This window comes from Trichosurus vulpecula, chromosome 2, assembly GCF_011100635.1.
Source record: "Trichosurus vulpecula isolate mTriVul1 chromosome 2, mTriVul1.pri, whole genome shotgun sequence".
NCBI classification, from domain to species: domain Eukaryota; kingdom Metazoa; phylum Chordata; class Mammalia; order Diprotodontia; family Phalangeridae; genus Trichosurus; species Trichosurus vulpecula.
Window position 1 is genome coordinate 170,772,329 of NC_050574.1, and position 18,264 is coordinate 170,790,592.

General features: G+C 41.1%; 1 protein-coding gene and 1 pseudogene across 1 annotated transcript; both read left to right on the forward strand.

Annotated features, from left to right (window-relative positions):
* Positions 1–969: 969 nt before the first annotated feature.
* Positions 970–8,867, forward strand: TMEM45B (transmembrane protein 45B). Its single transcript, XM_036746081.1, has 5 exons — positions 970–1,150; positions 4,527–4,733; positions 6,833–7,017; positions 7,535–7,680; positions 8,165–8,867. The coding sequence occupies exons 1-5, from the start codon at positions 970–972 to the stop codon at positions 8,274–8,276; spliced, it is 831 nt and encodes a 276-aa protein (XP_036601976.1). The 3' UTR covers positions 8,277–8,867.
* Positions 8,868–16,933: 8,066 nt separating this feature from the next.
* On the forward strand, positions 16,934–17,846 carry LOC118836855 (annotated as a pseudogene).
* The last annotated feature ends 418 nt before the right edge of the window (positions 17,847–18,264 follow it).

Below are 18,264 nucleotides of genomic sequence, written 5' to 3' on the forward strand. Positions count from 1 at the left end.
GTATCCCAAAAAGATCATACAATTGGGAAAAGGACCCATATGTACAAAAATATTTATAGTACCTCTTTTTGTGGTGGCAAAGAATTGGAAATTGAGGGAATGCCCATCAATTGGGGAATGGCTAGACAAGTTGTGATATATGAATGTAATGGAATACTATTGTGCTATAAGAAATGAGGAGCAGATGGACTTCATAATAACCTGGAAAGGCTTACATGATCTGATGCTGAGTGAGGGGAGTAGAACCAGGAGAACATTATACATAGTTACAGACACACAGTATCTGTAAGGACTAACTTTGATGGACTTGGCTCTTCTCAGCAATTCAAGGTTCTAAGACAGCTCCAAAACACTCATGATAGAAAAGGCTATGCATGTCCAGAGAAAGAATTACGGAGTCTAAATGCAGATTGAGACAAACTATTTGCTCTTTTTTTTCCTTCTTTTTTGGTTTTGTTTCTTCTTTCTCATGATTCATCCCATTGGTTATAATTCTTTACAACTTGATTATTGCGTAAATAAGTTTAATTCGAAGGTATAAGTTTAATTCACTCAACCAATAAACATTTATATATTATCTCCTAATGTGTAAGACACTTTGCTAAGTGCTTAGGAATACAAAACAAAACACAGATTATGCGCCATCTTGGGGAAGGAGGGGGAGAAAATTTGGAACTCAAAAACTTGTATAATTGAGCTTTGTAAACTAAAAATTAAAAAAATTAATTTTAAAAAAGCATCTATTGAATGCCCTTTACTAAAAACTCATGACTGTACTAAACTGGCTAAATCCTTAGCATGACTCTATTTAGCAGAATTGGGTTGATTAGTCTAGACTGGACTTGACTTTGGACCCATCCATCTCTGTGTTCATTACTCTCTATTTACTATCAAAGTGAATATCAAATTTGTCCCTTATTCATCTACCTAACAACTTCCTCTTCATCTTTTAGGTCCTTTGATAATATAATGGCAAACTTCAAGGGCCATGCCCTCCCAGGGAGTTTCTTCTTACTGATTGGGATCTGGTGGTCACTGAAATACTCATTCAGATACACAAGTCAGAAAGGAAAAAACAGAAAGCTGAACTACTACTATCAGAAGATCGAGATCATCGATGGAGGGGTCAGAGTCTTCTTTGCTGCAGTTGGTAAGAGAAGGCAGGGAACTTAGCCCTGGGATTTCCCTGCCATATCTAGGACCTTCTGTTGACACACACACACACACACACACACACACACACACACACACACACACATACACACACACACACACCCCTCCCTGCCTCTCATCCCACCAATGGGCTAAAAGTCAATGTCTTCCCATTCAAAGAAACACTGAAAATAGAAATTGCCAGTTTGTCAGTGATATATTCCTAGCACGGTGCCCAATACATATCAGGTGCTTAATAAATGCTTGCTAAATTGAATTTAATTCAGCTCATAATAAAAGTCATTTCAAGTTGGAAGGACCTATCAGAGATTATACTTTGCTCTTCAAAGCATCTGGCATAAGTGGACTCCTGTAATTATGATGATTTTAGGATGTAGGACATAGCACAATGAGAGGCAGTGTGACATAGGATAGAAGGCCAGAACTGCACAGAGGACATTTAAAGTTCAAGTCCCATTTCTGACTCTTGCTAGCTGGGTGACCCAGGCAACTGTTTTAGGGCTATAAGTTATAGATAAGATGCTGATCTGCACTAGTCAATTAATCAATCAAGTATTTATTAAATGCCCAGAATAGGAAGCAATATGGGACAACGGAAAGAATACTAGATTTGGAGCCAAAGAACCTGAGTTCAAATCCCACCTGAGCCACTTGCTACTGTGTAGCCTTGGGACATTTACTTAACTTCCTTCAGCCTCAGCTTCCTCATCTATAAAATGAAGATGCTGCACTCAAAGGCCCCTTCTCATTCTACACATGTGACAGAACAGGTGTCCCAAAAGTCTTAGTGCAGTCTTAGCTTTAAACAAGGCTTTTAGGACAACCTGTATATATGATTCCATAAATTTGCCAAACACTGTGCTACAATCTAAGGATACTTAGATGCCAAGACTAAAAATGAAATCTTAAACTGATAAATCACTCAACCAATAAACGTTTATATATTATCTCCTAATGTGTAAGACACTTTGCTAAGTGCTTAGGAATACAAAACAAAAATGAAACTCCCTGCCCTCAAAGAGCTTACCTCCTATGAGGACAGTATGCTAAGCTGCAGGAAACCAAAGAAAAAGAACATAGTCTCTGACCTAGGAGAGTTTAGAGTTTACAGGATTTTATTAGACTTAAGAACTCTTACCAAGCAATAAATGCAGGATTGTAATTGTGCAAAGTGAGTCACTGAGTGCTGAGGAGATTCTAAGTGAAGGAGCGACTAGGGTCAGTTTTAGACTAATTGACCTTTTTCTTTCACTTATTTCTCATAATATGCACTAGAAAAGATTTGGACTTTGAGTGGCTAACAGTAAGCACTTCCCATGTCCCAGGCAGGAGGGCCAGTAGGGTAGTAAGCGGACAATCAATAATAGAAGGATTCTATGGAAGCTACTGAAGAATTGTTTGTGAAAGGTTTCCCTTTCCCAAGGACATAAGACTGGTTCAGGCGCTTTCCTCTCCTCCATCATCTGGGAAAGACCTGCAAGGGCAGCAATTCAATCCAATCCAACAAAGAATTTATTAACCACCTACTGCTCTGTCCTATGTGCTAGAGACTGCAAGTCAGAATGACAAGCCATGCCTGTACTCAAGTCGCTTACTTTCTACTTGGGTGGGGGGTGGGGGAGGGGCAATATAACACATGGATAAGTAAATGATGATAATTGGAGGAGAAGGGAGAAAGCTCTAATAACTGTAGGGATCAAAACGGTGAGATGGTCCATGCACTGAACCTTAAAAGAAACTAGGGATTCTACGAGGTGGAGGTGAGAAAGGACACATTCAAGATGGGAGGAAACAGCCTAGAGGTGGGAGGTTACATAGCGAATTCATGAAGGAGATGGATGTGAAAGTCTGGAAAGGGAGGCTGGAACGATCATGAAGGGCTTTAAATTCAAATCTGAGAAGTTCATATTTTCTTCCTAGAGGCAATATTGGGAGATGCTGAGGTTACCGAGGAGGAGAACGACATGGTCAGATTTATGCTTAGGAAGAAATTTTTGCAGCTTTTGGGTAGAAGAGTTAATTAAAGAAGGGAGGGCCTAGAAGCCAAAAGTCCATCTAGTAAGCTGCTGCCACTTATCCAAGTGAGAGGTGAGAAGGACCTGAATAAGGTGTGAATGGGGGGAAAGGGCACAAAAGTGGGAGACGCTGCAAAAGTAGAAACAAGTCCTGACAACTGCTTAGACGCTGGGGATACACGCTTCAAACAAGGCGCAATTCTTGCCTTCAAAGAATGTATGCTGTAATGGGAGGAGAGAAAGAATATGACACATTCTATGGGAGGACATACTCACATATAATTCTAACATGATAGAATGTGATCAATGAAAAAGGAGAGATTCAAACAAAGAACTATGAGCAATTTGAGAAGGAAGAGCTCCCTTCTAGATGAGGGAATAGGGAAAGCTTCATGAAAGGGCTATGGTATCTGAGTTTAACCTTCAAAGAAGGGAAGGATTTGGGCAGGCAGAAATGGGGGAATATATTCCAGGCACTGGAGAAAGCACAAACAGACTGACTGAAACAAGAGAGGAAGGAAGAATAGGAGGTGGTCAGTAATTTACTTTAGCTGGAAAGTAGAGAACACTAGAGGAAATAGAGGTAATGCTTATAAAGGTAGGTTGGACTCATTCAAGTTGTTGAAGGGGATCATGGAAGCCTAGATCATGAGATTACTTAATCTGGTATACGACAGGGAGGGAAGGAAGGTTTTTTGAGAAGAGGTATAAAATGTTCCAAGTGGTTCACTGAAGAGGTTACTCAAATAACATGAAGGATAGATAAGAAAAGAGATAGACTGGATACAGGAAGAACCATTAGGAAGCTATCGTTATAGTCAGTGATGAGGTGTTCCCTCAGAGCACCCAATAGGATGGTATTGATGGGTCAAGAAAAGTGCCTCTCCATGGCTTGTTTCTAGCTGGTGTCCTCTACCACTTGTCAGTTTTGACCTATGAGTAGTTTGGAGAGGAAAACTGAGGCAGAGACCATGACAAACCTTTGGCCGTATGCTGAGTCTGGCTTACATGAGTCTGAATGATTCCATATACTAGCCATGCAAGCCACAAAACATCTTCCTTAGCTGTCCGGAGTAATTCATGTTCGTGTCCACTGTTAGGCAGATCACATTCATTCATTTGTTCCTTCCTTCCTTCATTATTGAATAAATATTTGTTGGGCTCCAGCTATATGCTGCTCCCTGAGAAAAGAGCAAAAATTTCAGCGTCCACACAGAAGACCAAGCATAAATATTCCATTTCTCTCTAACATAGGCATCAGTTGCTCCTCAGAAAACAGAAATCAGGGCCCTACAGGGTCATCCTCTATCCTTCATTCCCTTTCTTGTTTCCTACCAGGGATCCTTGCAGAGCAGTTTGTTCCAGATGGGCCCCACATGCACCTATACAATGACCAAGACTGGATCAAATTGATGAACTGGCAGCACTGCACCATGTATCTGTTCTATGGGCTCTCTGGCCTCATGGACATGCTCACTTTTCTCTTCCCTGTTATCCCTCTGGGGCTGGACCGGCTTCTGTTGGCATTGGCTGCAATCACAGAAGGCAAGTAGGAAGAGGGAGAAGGGAAGGAACATGAGTCTCCAAAGGGACAAGACACAACAGACCACGTGGCTCACTGACAAAATTGTTATTGTTTCGTTGTTTCGGTCACGTCCAACTCTTTGTGACCACATTTGGGGTTTTCTTGGCAAAGATACTGGAGTTGTTTACTATTTCCTTCTCTAGCTCATTTTACAGAAGAGGAAACTGAGGCAGGCAGAGTTAAGTGACTTACCCAAGATCATATAGCTAATAAGTATCTGAGGCCAGAATTGAACTCTGGAAGATGAGTCTTCTCTATCCACTGTGCTCCCTAGCTGCCCCACCCACAAAATACTTGACTAGAAAATCCCATTTCAGGACCCACAAAGAGCCTAAACAAGTAGGATGAACTTCATAACACACACTAGAAAAAGACCATTTCTGGGAACTTGGACCACCAATCCTTTCCTCCCATCCTACCCCAATTTTAAAAGAAAAAGGCAATAAGTTCATATCACTTCAAAGGTCACTGAGCAAAGCTGATTACTCACTGGGAAAGAGCGACCCTATCTACAATTCTCCTTTGCAAAGGAAGATGTCTTCTTGGGGGCATCCCATAGGCATGTTCTTTAGGAGTGAGACTATTTCTTTTAATAGTTTTGAAGGTGATATTGAACAAGTAGGTTCTCTTATAACCTTTCAAGTTTCCATCTTCCTAGAAGTCACCTAACTTTCAATGCAACCCTACTTCTCTTCCTTTTGGCCAAAGCAGATATAGGGACATCAGTCATCTTGTCCCCAATTCTGTGATGTCATCTATCCTGTTCTATTCTTTTATTCTGTACTCCCCAAAACTTATATAAAGGGAATTGTCCTTTTGCTTGGGGTCTTTGGTATAAATGGAGGCAATCCATTGACCTCTTTAATTGTCAGGCAGCATGCCCCTGTTAATAAATGTTATTTTGCTCAGAGATTTGTCTCAGTTTACCCTACTGTTAAGACTCAAACATGACCCCACAAGGCTTCATATAGGGTTCTACACACACTGCTACTCTGCCCAGTACATTCATGTTGTGGACAGACTCATGGACAACAGCAAAACTTAAACTTGGGGACTTAGATTTGTTCTTTCTCAATCCCCTTTCACAGTCACCTCCTCCAGCATTCTAGGGAGGAGTGACTTTGCACAGAGGTCTGACACAGGTATAGAACACTTCTGGCTCCTTTGGCTAATTTTCTCTTGTGTACAAGAAGTATTCTTCCTATGCTAGCAGTTGGGTGTTCAGGGACTTCTGACAGAGCCACATCTATCTAATTTTTGAATGAGGTCAAAAACTCAAGGCTCCTTTTGCCCATCCAAAAAGACATGTCCCTATATCTGAGGCACAGGGAACAACATGATTGGTTAGAAGTTTGATAATGGGGGCTAACAACAACCCCACCACCACCACCATCCACCCATCCACCTCTTCTCTCATAAGACACTAAGTTCATCCTCTGAGTCTAGGTATGAGATAGTAGGCTAGACATTTGGATAGCAAACCAGACACCCTTGAAGGATTGCTTGGATGGTATAAAGCTATTAGACCGCCTTTGTGTTCACACACATTCCCCACATGAGTTAAGTTCCTTAAGGCAGGAGAGCTGGATTTTTAAACTTAACTCATTAGAGGCCAGCTAAATTCTGAAGTAAATTCAGAGACAAAGAACCATGACTTAAGCAGTTACAGGATGAAACAACTACGTGTAAATAGGATCAATAAGAAAATGATACCATATCAATTCAGTCTTCTCAGTGGTCAGGTACAAAGAGCAAAAATGCCCATTTATGTGTAACCTATTGGGAGAACACAAACACATGGAATGGCCTAATAAAACCTATAAAGCCATAAACAAGCAAAAGGTTCACTAAAATGGCTCAGGAAGTGCTAAAGGGTCCCATAAGTGAAGGAGTTATGACTAGAATGGAAGATTGAATTAATTGGGGAAGGCCAGGCTCGGGATGGTGTCAGGAGAGGAGGAGCATAGGAAGAGCATCGTGGTATTGAGAAGCAGCCCAAGTGAAGATGTAAATGAAGAAACAAACAACTCATTAATGGTTGTGACTTGGTTTGTGTCAGGTATGCTCTTCTATTATCATGTCCATGGTCGGCCACCATTGGACCAGCACATCCACCTTCTCCTGCTATTTACGCTTGTTGGAGGAGCCATTACCACCTTCATTGAAATTTTCCTCAGGGACAATATTGTTCTGGAGCTCTTCCGATGCAGCCTTGCTATTGCCCACGGCACCTGGTTCTGGCAGGTGAGTCCACAAGAGAATGCTTCTCAGGCTTGTGGCAGGACAAGAGAGTGAGGGCCCCCATGGTGGGTAAAGAAGTCAAGGATAAGCATTACAGGGAAGGGCTAAGGGGATCATGGCAACTGGAATCTTAGATCTATCAGTAACTATTCAGTAGTACCAGTAAACTGGAGATTACCCCTACCCCTGGGTCCCCATACCATCTGAATCCTACTCACAAAGAGTCTGCCACTATACTGCCAAGCCAGAGCCTGGGCAAGCCATATAGCTGCCCAATCATACGCTTACTTTGCCCATGAAGACTATAATCAAGGACACATCTGTCTTTGCTGTTTGCTGCAAATAAATTGTTATTCAGCCGAAGGAAGTGACCCTGGAATTTCCTTTTAAATAAGTCTTGGTTGAAACCAGTTTTAGAATAAAGAAGTAACTGGTCTTTAAAGAATGGCCCTTGTGTTCCAGGGGCAAAGACCCAGAAGGTAAGCTGATAATGAGAGTTTTCTTCTTGCGATTTTCCTAGATTGGCTTTGTGCTGTTTCCACCTTCTGGGGGTCCTGCATGGGACCAAACATCTCATGATAACATCATGTTTATCACCATGTGTTTCTGCTGGCACTACCTGGCTGCTATGATCATTGTAGCCATCAACTACTCTCTGGTTTGTGGGTATGTACGGGAGGAAATATACTGAACCCCACTATCAACTGCCTCCCAAGCCCTTTTTTTACAAGCCTAACCCCTACCCTCACCTTGTCATTCAGACATAGAAGTCTATCAGGTGGAAATATTTGTGTTTCTTATGCCCTTGCCCCTATTGTAAATAATCACCCTTATGTTTAGGATTTTTATCTGGCTTCTCATCTCCCCAGTGGAACAGATATACCCAAGATCCTCCTCTAGACCCAGAGTGCCAAGAAAGACAGATGGAAAGGAGTGACTGTGGGCATTCTCTTTCTTTTTGCTTCATTACCTAATTTCCTCAAGGCCTCCTAACAAATGAGATATTTGTAAAGAGCTTAGCACAGTGTCTGGTACATAGTAGGTGCTTAATAAATGTTCATTCCTTCCCTTTCCCCCTTTCCCTTTGGTGTGGGAGCCAGAACTCATTTTTCTGGTGGATTTAATATTTCTCATGAATCCTCTCTTGTAGTATAGTAAATCGGTTGAAGAGATCCAGAGGTGAAGAAAGCATTGGGATTCAAAAGCTGATATCAGGTTCCAACCCTCAGGAAGCACTTCTGAATGACACAGATGAGGAGTGAGACTCAAGAATTGAACCCACCACGAGCTCAAGTAGCTGGGGCAGATACTCCCCTTCGCTCCATGTATCTTATCGTCTGCCATGCAATAACTGTGCTGCTCCCAAGGAACCTACAGCCCTCACAGTGGCCCATCTTCACTCTTGTACTTTGCAAAGTTATGGAGTCCAAAAGGAGAATGCTGGCTTTTGATAGTCGGAGGTTGACATCATTCTTGTCTTCTTAAAATACACTGACACTTGTTTGTGGTCTGAGACGAAATCCAGAAATGATTACCCCCTTCCACTACATCTAATCCCTGTGCCTCAGTGAGTCATTGGCACTGGGATTATTTTGTCTAGCAGAAAAACAAGAATTGTATTCAGACTCAGGGATAGAAAGTTTGGCTGCCTAATGTGTATTCTTATTCTCAATGACCCAGGACCAGGTTAGGGGCCTTCTGTATATCTCAATGGGTTGATTTTTTTAAATTACACACCAAATCTCTGTTGATGTGTATCATTTGTATTTAAAGGTTAGAGAAATGATTCCCACAAAGAGCAAGCCTATGCAGTTTGGGAAAAGAAATTATTGAGTTTGGGCAATGAAGTGTCCATTAGAGATCAATCAGTCAGAAAGCATTTATTAAGCACATACTATGTTCCAGGCACTTTGCTAAGTGCTGGGAAGAAACACACACACACACACACACACACACACACACACACACAAAACCCCAGTCCTTAACCTCAATCTAATGAGGGAAACAACCGCAAACATGTACAATCTATATTTAAGATAAATAGAAAATAATCCAAAGAGGTAAGGTGGGAGAATTAAGAGGGGTTAGAAAAGGCTTCCTATAGAATAGATTTAAATTGAGATTTGAAGGATACCAGGGAAGCTAGGAGGTGGTGGCAATAAGGAAGGAGAGCATTTCGGGCATGGGGGACAGCCACAGAAAATGCCCAAGAGATGGGTATTAATAGAGATGAATTGACTTGTTCATGGAACAGCAAAGAAGCCAGTGTTACTGGGTCAAAGAATGCCCACCTATCAGGGAATAATTAGAAAAGTAGGTAGGAACTAGGTTACAAATGGCTTTGAACATCATAGGATTTTGCATTTGATCCCAGAGGTGACAGGGAGCCACTGGAGACCTAGCTGAACAGAGGACAGATCCGAGCAGGGAGAAATTTGAGGCAGGAAGACCCACTAGCAAGCTTTCACAGCAGTCCAAGTACAGGGTAATGAGGGCCTACTCAGTGTCATGGCATTATCAGAGGAGAGAAGAATCCATATTCGAGATGCTGCAAAGGTGCAATCAGCAGACCTGGGAAACAGATTGGACAAGGGGGTAGATGGATTTGAGGACGACATTAGGCTGTGCATGTAGAAGACTAAGAACATGCTGGTGCACTCAATAACAACAGGGAAGTTCAGTGGAGGGGCAAAAGGGTTCAGGAGGAAAGACAATAAGGTGAGTTTTGGACACGTTGAATATGAGATGTATATTGGACATCCAATTCAAGATGTCTAAAAGGCAGTCAGAGATGCAAGACTATAGCTCAACAGAGTGATTAAGGCTAGATGAGTAGATTTGAAAATTATCACATAGAGATAATAATTAAACCCATGGGAACTGATGAGATCACTAAGTGAAACAGTACAGAGGAAGAAGCGAAGGCCTAAGGTTCCGGGTCATGTGAACAACAAGATGGAAGACTAGACTTTTTCTGATCCCCACAACCTCTCATAGCTCTCCAAAACAGAAATTATGTGCCAAAGACAAAGCAACTTCAGCTGTCTTCACAGTCTGGGACACCCATAATCCAAAACACAGTTAAAAACAAAATCCCAGGAACTGACACTGACCTCAAGCTAACTCAGCACCCCTTCCCAAGCCTCCCTGACAACGAGGAGGCACTAGCAGACCCAAGAACTCAACACATGGGTCAGGGCATGCAACAAACCCCACTCCCCTCTTGTTCTGATCCCTCCTCCCTCTATGGAGTGCCATGAAGACCCTGGTTCCAGGTTGTGGAAATCTGGCAGTGAGAGTCAGCTCCACTACAACCTTGAAGAAATAAGAGCCTCTCAAAGCCATAACTCCATAGCAAAAGCACTGCAAAGCTCTGAACTGCCAGTGCCAGGACAATCCCATGATACCAGTACAGTCAGTCCTGGGGCAGATTACCTCACAGTACCAGTGCTGCAAAGCTCAGAACTGCCAGTTCTGGACCAAAGGAACAAAGAAGACAGGATAGGACACCAGGACAGACCACTGTGTATATGAGGATTGTGCTGCATTCCACTAAGCCTGAGGAAAACAGCACAGCATCTAGCTGAGGGCAGTTCTGTCCATCCAAAACTCACTTGGGGCAGAGACTTAGAGTGCTGAACTGTGAATTATCCAGCATGGGAGGAGCCTGGGATGCTTTGAGATTCACCTCTCAAGGAAACCAAAATCAGAGGATAGGCAGTCAGAGAGTGATAGGGGTAAATGGGGAGGGGCAGGGGTGAAAAGGACTGAAATTACCAAAAATATAAAGAAAAAGAAAACTCAAAGACCTTTAATGGAAGCAAAATAACAAGGAAAGCAGTAACAATGGAAGGAAATATGGATTCCAAATCTAATAAACAAGTTCAGGAATCTAGAAATAAATATTGCAAAACAGGAAAACAATCCAACTTTTTAAATTTTAATTTTTTTTTTTATTTTTAGTTTACCACACACGGTTCTACATAATTTTGATTTCCAGATTTTCTCCCCTCCCTCCCCCCTCCCTCCCCAAGACAGCATGGAATCTCATATAACTACCATGTATAACTTCGCATTGAATTAATTTATACACTAGTCAAGTTGTGGAGAAGAATTATGCCCAATGGAATGAATCATGAGAAAGAAGAGACAGGACCAAAAAAAAAAAAACCAACCCAAAAACAAAAACAAAAGAGAAGAAAAAAGGTAAGCATGTAGTGAGCCTCAATCTGTATTCAAACTTCACAATTCTTTCTCTGGATGAAGATAGCATTCTCCATCGTGAGTCCCTTGGAGTTGTCCTTGCACCTTACGTTGCTGAGAAGAGCGAAGTATGTCAGGGTTGGTCCTCACGGAATCCATATATCTGTGGTTGTGTACAATGTTCTCCTGGCTCTGCTCCGCTCACTTAGCATTATGTCGTGTAGGTTTTTCCAGGTTGTTACGAAGTCCGTATCACCCCCATTTCTTATGGCACAATAGTATTCCATTACCTTCATATACCACAGCTTGTTCAGCCATTCCCCAATTGATGGGCATCCCTTTGATTTCCAATTCATGGCTACCACAAAAAGAGCCACCACAAATATCCTTGTACATATGGGTCCTTTTCCCGCTTGTGTGATTTCTTTGGGATACAACCCTAGAAGTGGTATTGCCGGGTCAAAGGGTATGAACACTTTTATAACCCTTTGGGCATAGTTCCAAATTGCTCTCCAAAATGGCTGGATCAGCTCACAACTCCACCAGCAATGTAACAATGTTCCAATTTCCCCACATCCTTTCCAGCATTTATCATTTTCCTGTTTTGTTATTTTAGCCAATCTGACAGGAGAGATGTGGTATCTAAGAGTTGTTTTGATTTGCATTTCTCTAATCAGTAGTGATCCAGAGCATTTTTTCATATGCCTATAGATAGCTTTAATTTCTTCCTCTGGAAACTGCCTGTTCATATCCTTTGACCATTTCTCAATTGGGGAATGGCTTGTATTCCTATATATTTGGCTGAGTTCCCTGTATATTTTAGAAATGAGGCCTTTATCAGAGATACTAGTTGCAAAGATTTTCTCCCAATTTTCTGCTTCCCTCCTAATTTTTGTTGCATTGGCTTTTTTTGTACAAAAACATTTCAATTTGACATAATCAAAATTATCCATTTTGCATTTTGTAATGCTCTCTATCTCTTGTTGGGTCATGAATTCTTTACTTTTCCATAAATCTGATAAGTAAACTATTCCTTGCTTTCCCAAATTACTTATAGTATCAGCTTTTACTCCTAAATCATGAACCCATTTTGACTTTATTCCAGGAATGCAAGGCTGGTTCAATATTAGGAAAACTATTAGCATAATTGACCACATCAACAACAAAACTAGCAGAAACCATATGATCATCTCAATAGACGCAGAAAAAGCCTTTGACAAAGTACAACACCCATTCCTATTAAAAACACTAGAAAGCATAGGAATAAGTGGAACCTTCCTTAAAATTATAAATAGCATCTACCTAAAACCATTGACAAGCATTATTTGTAATGGGGATAAGCTAGATGCATTACCAATAAGATCAGGGGTGAAACAAGGATGTCCATCATCACCCCTATTATTCAATTTGGTACTAGAAACGTTAGCTATAGCAATAAGAGAAGAAAAAGAAATTGAAGGAATTAGAATAGGAAAAGAAGAAACTAAATTATCACTTTTTGCAGATGATATGATGATTTATTTAGAGAATCAAGTAAAAAACTACTTGAAATAATAAACAACTTTAGCAAAGTTGCAGGATATAAAATAAACCCACATAAATCCTCAGCATTCCTATACATTACTGACAAAGCCCAACAGCAAGAGATAGAAAGAGAAATTTCATTCAAAGTTACTGTAGACACTATAAAATATTTGGGAGTCTATTTGCCAAGACAAACCCAGGGCCTATATGAACATAACAATGAAACACTTTTCACGCGAATAAAATCAGATCTAAATAAATGGAAAAATATCAGTTGCTCATGGTTAGGCCGAACTAATATAATAAAAATGACAATTTTACCTAAATTAATCTATCTATTCAGTGCCATACCAATTGAACTACCAAAAAATTATTTTACTGAGCTGGACAAAATAACAAAATTCATCTGGAAGAACAAGAGGTCTAGAATATCTAGGGTATTAATGAAAAGAAATGCTAGAGAAGGTGGCCTAGCCATACCAGATATTAAACTACAGAGCAGCAGTCATCAAAACTGCCTGGTACTGGTTAAGAAACAGGGGTGTGGATCAGTGGAATAGGATAGGTACACAACTAGGAGAAATCAACAAGTTTAGCAATCTACTCTTTGATAAACCCAAAGAGGCCAGCTTCTGGGCTAATAATTCACTATTTCACAAAAACTGTTGGGAAAATTGGAAAATGGTAGGGCAGAAACTGGGCATAGACCAATATCTTACACCATATAACAATCCAACTCTTGATGATGCAGAGGACCCTGTGGAATGTGAGGAGAACATGGAACCACAGCACACTGTTCCTGAATGATTTGAAAGAGATGATAATTGTGAGGGCAGAATTTATGGCTTGCACAGAAAAAATAATGGGCAGAATAGAAAAACTGAAAACTGTAAGCCTCCAAAAATCAAAAAAGAGAACCATAAATTGGGAATGAAAATACAGGGAAGTGAAGTACAATCTAGAAGAAGAGATGCAAAAAAAAAAAAACAATTACATTAATAGAAAATATGTTCACTATGCAAGTAAAACATACTGATCTCAAAGACAGGATATGTAGAGACAATATAATGATCCTAGGCCTCCCCAGAAGGTCTGGACAGGGAAAAAAATTCTTAACACTATAATGAAGGAAATAATAGAAGAGAATTGCCCAGAACTTCTGGACACAGAAAATGAAATTCCAATGGCAAGAATCCACAAATAGCCTAAGGCGGGGGGGTGGGTGGAGGAGGATGGAGAGGCTGCAATCTCCAGGTTACATAGTGGTTAAACTGAATTTGGGCCATATACTTTACTTTTGATGGAGTTAAATTCTGCCTTCTTAGAGATGGATGAACTATCCTGCTGGTAAACCCTGTGGAGTTCTCATTTTTCATTTAGTAGTTTCTAAATTTCCCCATCATTTTTGTCAAATCAGCCTTGATGTTTGCAAATGTTCTGACCCAGATGAGAAAATGCAGTGCTATACACCAAATCTCTGAAAGCTACCCATTGCTCTTCTGCTCCACTGTTGCCAACCATGTACTGGCTCAATTTTCCCTTCAAGTTAGCGAAGAACTGTCCCCACTCAGAGAAATGTTCTAGTCTGTTGATATTAAGTTTTCTGGTAGTCATTTTGCCTTGGGGCCGCCACTTTTGTTGAATGCGAATATTTAGCTCAGAGGGGATAAGTCTATGATCAGTCCAGCACTCTGCACCACACATTGCCTTTGTTTGCTGTGAGGATGCATCCACAAAGTTTTATTGCGTTTAGGTAAGCAGAAGACAGTGTTGGTGATGAGAAAGTCATGAGATGCACAAATCTTCAGTAGTGAGTGACCACTGCCATTGCTGTTTCCAACTCCATTCCTCCCAAGGACTCCCTGCCATGTCTAGTAGTCTGAGCCTACTCTGCCATTAAAGCCACCCAGAATTGTAAGACTGTCCTCTTTTGGCACATTGATGATAAAGGTCTCCAGGTCTTCATAAAATTTTTCTTTGACCTCAACAGGATTCATCATGGTGGGAGCACAGGTACTGATGATGGTGGGTGTGTCATTTTCCTGCAAGTGGCAATCACACTGGCATGAGCCTATTGTTCACTACTTTTAGTAGGCATACAAGCATATTGATTAGATTAGTTTTGATTGCAAAACCTACTTCAGCTTCATGGTACACCCTTCACTGAGGCCACTCCAGAAAAATGTGTACCTAGCTCCAACTTCAATAAGTTGGTCTTCATCTGTCAGCCTTGTTTCACTCAGGGCTGCTACGTTGGATATGATACCTGCTGACTTCTCTTGCAACAAGAGGTGTTCATCTTTCAGGTCTACTGGATTTTGTGCTGTCTGTAAGTATGTGCATTCTATATACTGATGGTGAGTGGAATCACCTTTGCAGAAATTTTTGTACATTTTTTTGCGTTTCAACTGCACGGTGGGAGCTCTCTGCAGTAATCAGGCCAGGGTTGAGTAAGCAGACAATTTTTAGGGTACCTTTTCCAGCCCCTTCCTCACAGGAGGTGAGCAGTGCAGTCCTTAAAAGGCTGCTCAGACACCCAAGGGGCTGCTGAATCTCACTGCTGCTTCCTGTGAGAAGACAACTTTATGGCCTGGGCTGCCTGTGTGTAGGGTTATGATACAGCTCCCTGTGTATCTGCTCCTGCTGCTTCATCATTTGCCTGTCACCATAGACTTTGAAATAGTAAAAATGGTAAAAAGGTATAGCTGATATTTTTGATTCATGCATAAATTGGATTTAAGTAAAGCAGAGCTGCATGAAGTCATCAGCCTCACTCTCTCTTCCAGAGTCATCACAGTCCAGTCGCAGGACACAGTCAAGATGACTGGTGATGGTTGGAGATGCAGTGGATGACTTTGGTGTTTCCAATGTCTAACCAAGCTCTTAAGCGCTCCACAGGGCCTGCTTTAGCTGCCTTCATGGCCATTGAAACAAATTGTTTTCATCTGCCTATTCTACCAGAAGTCTTCACCTGCTTGGGGTAGACACCCCACTAACTCACCAATGAGTTTGAGACCCCTCAGTTACCCTCAATCTGGTTTAGCCCATCTGCCAAAACAGTTTACTGGGGTGTGGCTTCTTGGAGCCACATGTGAGAGGTGGATCAGGTAGACATCAAAAGTGGAAAGCAGGCCTGAAAGGGTTCGTACCAGAGGTACTAGTCTTCCCTGAACACACCCTACACCCCAATGTGGGGTACCTATGAAGGGCAAATAGTGGCACAGTGGATAGAGAACTGAGCTTGGAGTCAGGAAGTTCTGAATTTCAATCTGACCTCAAACACTTACTTAACTATGAGTTTCCTCATCTGTAAAATGAGCTGGAGAAGGAAATGGCAAACCACTCCAGTATTTTTGCCAAGACAACCCCAAATGGGGTTACAAAGAGTTGGACATGACTGAACAACAAAAATCAGATAACAAACAGCATTCTACTTCTCGTCTATCACGAACTCTAATATAACTTTGTTACTCTCTCCTTAGGTTCCCTATCCTTTCTGCTTCATCAATCACTTCATCTTTGTTGCTCAGAATCAAAACCGTAGTAGCAGCTCCCCATTGCTTTCTCTACTTCCTAAAAGATGAATTTATCAGGCATCTGAAAGATAAAGTTATTCAGACTTGACTTCTGTGACTCTGTCATGATATAGAGGTTGCAAAAACAATAGGGGAGTTTCCTTAGCTGTTTTTTTTTAAGGGGGGGAAAGCAGGGCAATTGGCGTTAAGTGACTTGCCCAAGGTCACACTGGTAGTGTCAAGTATCTGAGGCCGAATTTGAACTCAGGTCCTCCTGACTCCAGGACCGGTACTCTACTCACTGTGCCACCTAGCTGTCCTTCCTTAGTTCTTTATTGTTCAACATTATTTGATTTTAGGCAGGAGATCAAAGAAAAGAATTTTTGCTACAATCACGTGTCTTTGTCATTTCTCCCTAGATGCCTATTGGGAGCTCTCTCGTCTTTACTCTAACACCAGACCTGCTCTTGGTCCCATCTCCCAAAAGTGACACTCTTGGAAATCTGGGGATGTGAGCAAGATAAGCACCTCTGGAGACTCTTACTATCTGAAACCATTATGACATTTAGAAGTCTCAGAAAATTGAAGTGCCATTAAGGAATATAGAAAGGCTTTGCACAAAGTATCTCTGATGAGGGTCTGATAGCAGCTAAATTGCCTAGATTGCATTGCCTAGCATGAATCTAGTATTAGTGAAACAGAATTTGCTATATGTGCAGCTCCTTGCTATTAGAAACATTTCAATGGAACCTTTGCCTTCCGATAGCTGTTTGTTTTATCGAATATTATTATCATTCTGAAGCAGTTTTTGAAAGCGATCTTCATGATGGCTCACCAATGGTTTACCTGGGACAAGGGCAAGCTGCACGTGGGCATGTATGCTGACTACTTTCTGGAAATGTCATTGCAAGGTTAAGTCTTTGCAAACTACGTCAATTCTCTACTAGTGACTGGATACCCAGCTTCCTCAAGGATTACTCTCCATCTTTCCCCAACATGGCTTACTAGAAGACTCTGTGTGTGTGTGTGTGTGTGTACACACACAAACATACATATATACATATATTATATATACATGTGTACGTATATATATGTGTGGTGTGTGTGTGTGTGTGTGTGTATTAGCTGACTGCTTCCTCTTGGGATTTTCTGGTACAGTGAATCAAATAATGACATAAAAGAAGCAAATAAACAGCAAAGACAACCTGCAGGCCCAGCTTGAGTACCTTTCATCCTACATCCCAAATCACATACCTAATCTTCATTCAGTAGGTTCAATATCTCCATCAAACATATGAGACTTCATTACATTATCACCATCCATTGCCAGAGCAACAAAACTGTCAACGGAGAGTACCTACTGACAATCACCCCTCAATTTACACTGCATAGACTTGTCCTACAGGCTTATAAACCATCAGTCAACTGCCACTGTTGTGTCACTGACAGTACAAATGGAAATTGAGCCACGCCTTAGTATTTCTTATATCTAGAATTATGAAATAATGAATAACGAAATAATGTATTTCCCCATGCTTTCAGCAATCCAATGTCAAAGCAAACAGTGATCCGTATTTTGTTTTCACATAACTTAGAGATATAGTTTGAAGTGAGAGATGATAAAGCTCTATTCAGAAAGAAAACAAAGCAAAATACCAACAAAACATTTCAAACACCGACCCAAGTAAAGGATTCACCGAATTAAAAAATCCCTTTCCATGCATCATGTATATATGGGAAGATTGAACTAATAATCATATACATGTCGAGATCTATTGCATATTATTTCCACAAGAATCTCTGCATAGTAGTTTATCACGTCCAGCTGATAGTCTAGTTACTTCAAGCATTATTCATTACAAAAAAGAATTTGGACAGTCTATTGTAATTGGGGGGAAGGGGGAGACTGTCAGACTTAAGAAAGACTTTGTGCTGCCATCAATCTCAAGGAAAACAACTGGTCTATGAACTTGCCAAATGTCTGAAGGGAATTTGCAATACTATTTTT

What these genes read in the sequence shown, in the direction of transcription:
- TMEM45B (XM_036746081.1), top strand. Translation starts at nt 970, where the DNA reads ATGGCAAACTTCAAGGGCCATGCCCTCCCAGGGAGTTTCTTCTTACTG. An exon ending in ATTGGCTGCAATCACAGAAG is followed by an intron (nt 4,734 to 6,832) that starts GCAAGTAGGAAG and finishes GGTTTGTGTCAG; the next exon opens with GTATGCTCTTCTATTATCAT. An exon ending in AACTACTCTCTGGTTTGTGG is followed by an intron (nt 7,681 to 8,164) that starts GTATGTACGGGA and finishes CCTCTCTTGTAG; the next exon opens with TATAGTAAATCGGTTGAAGA.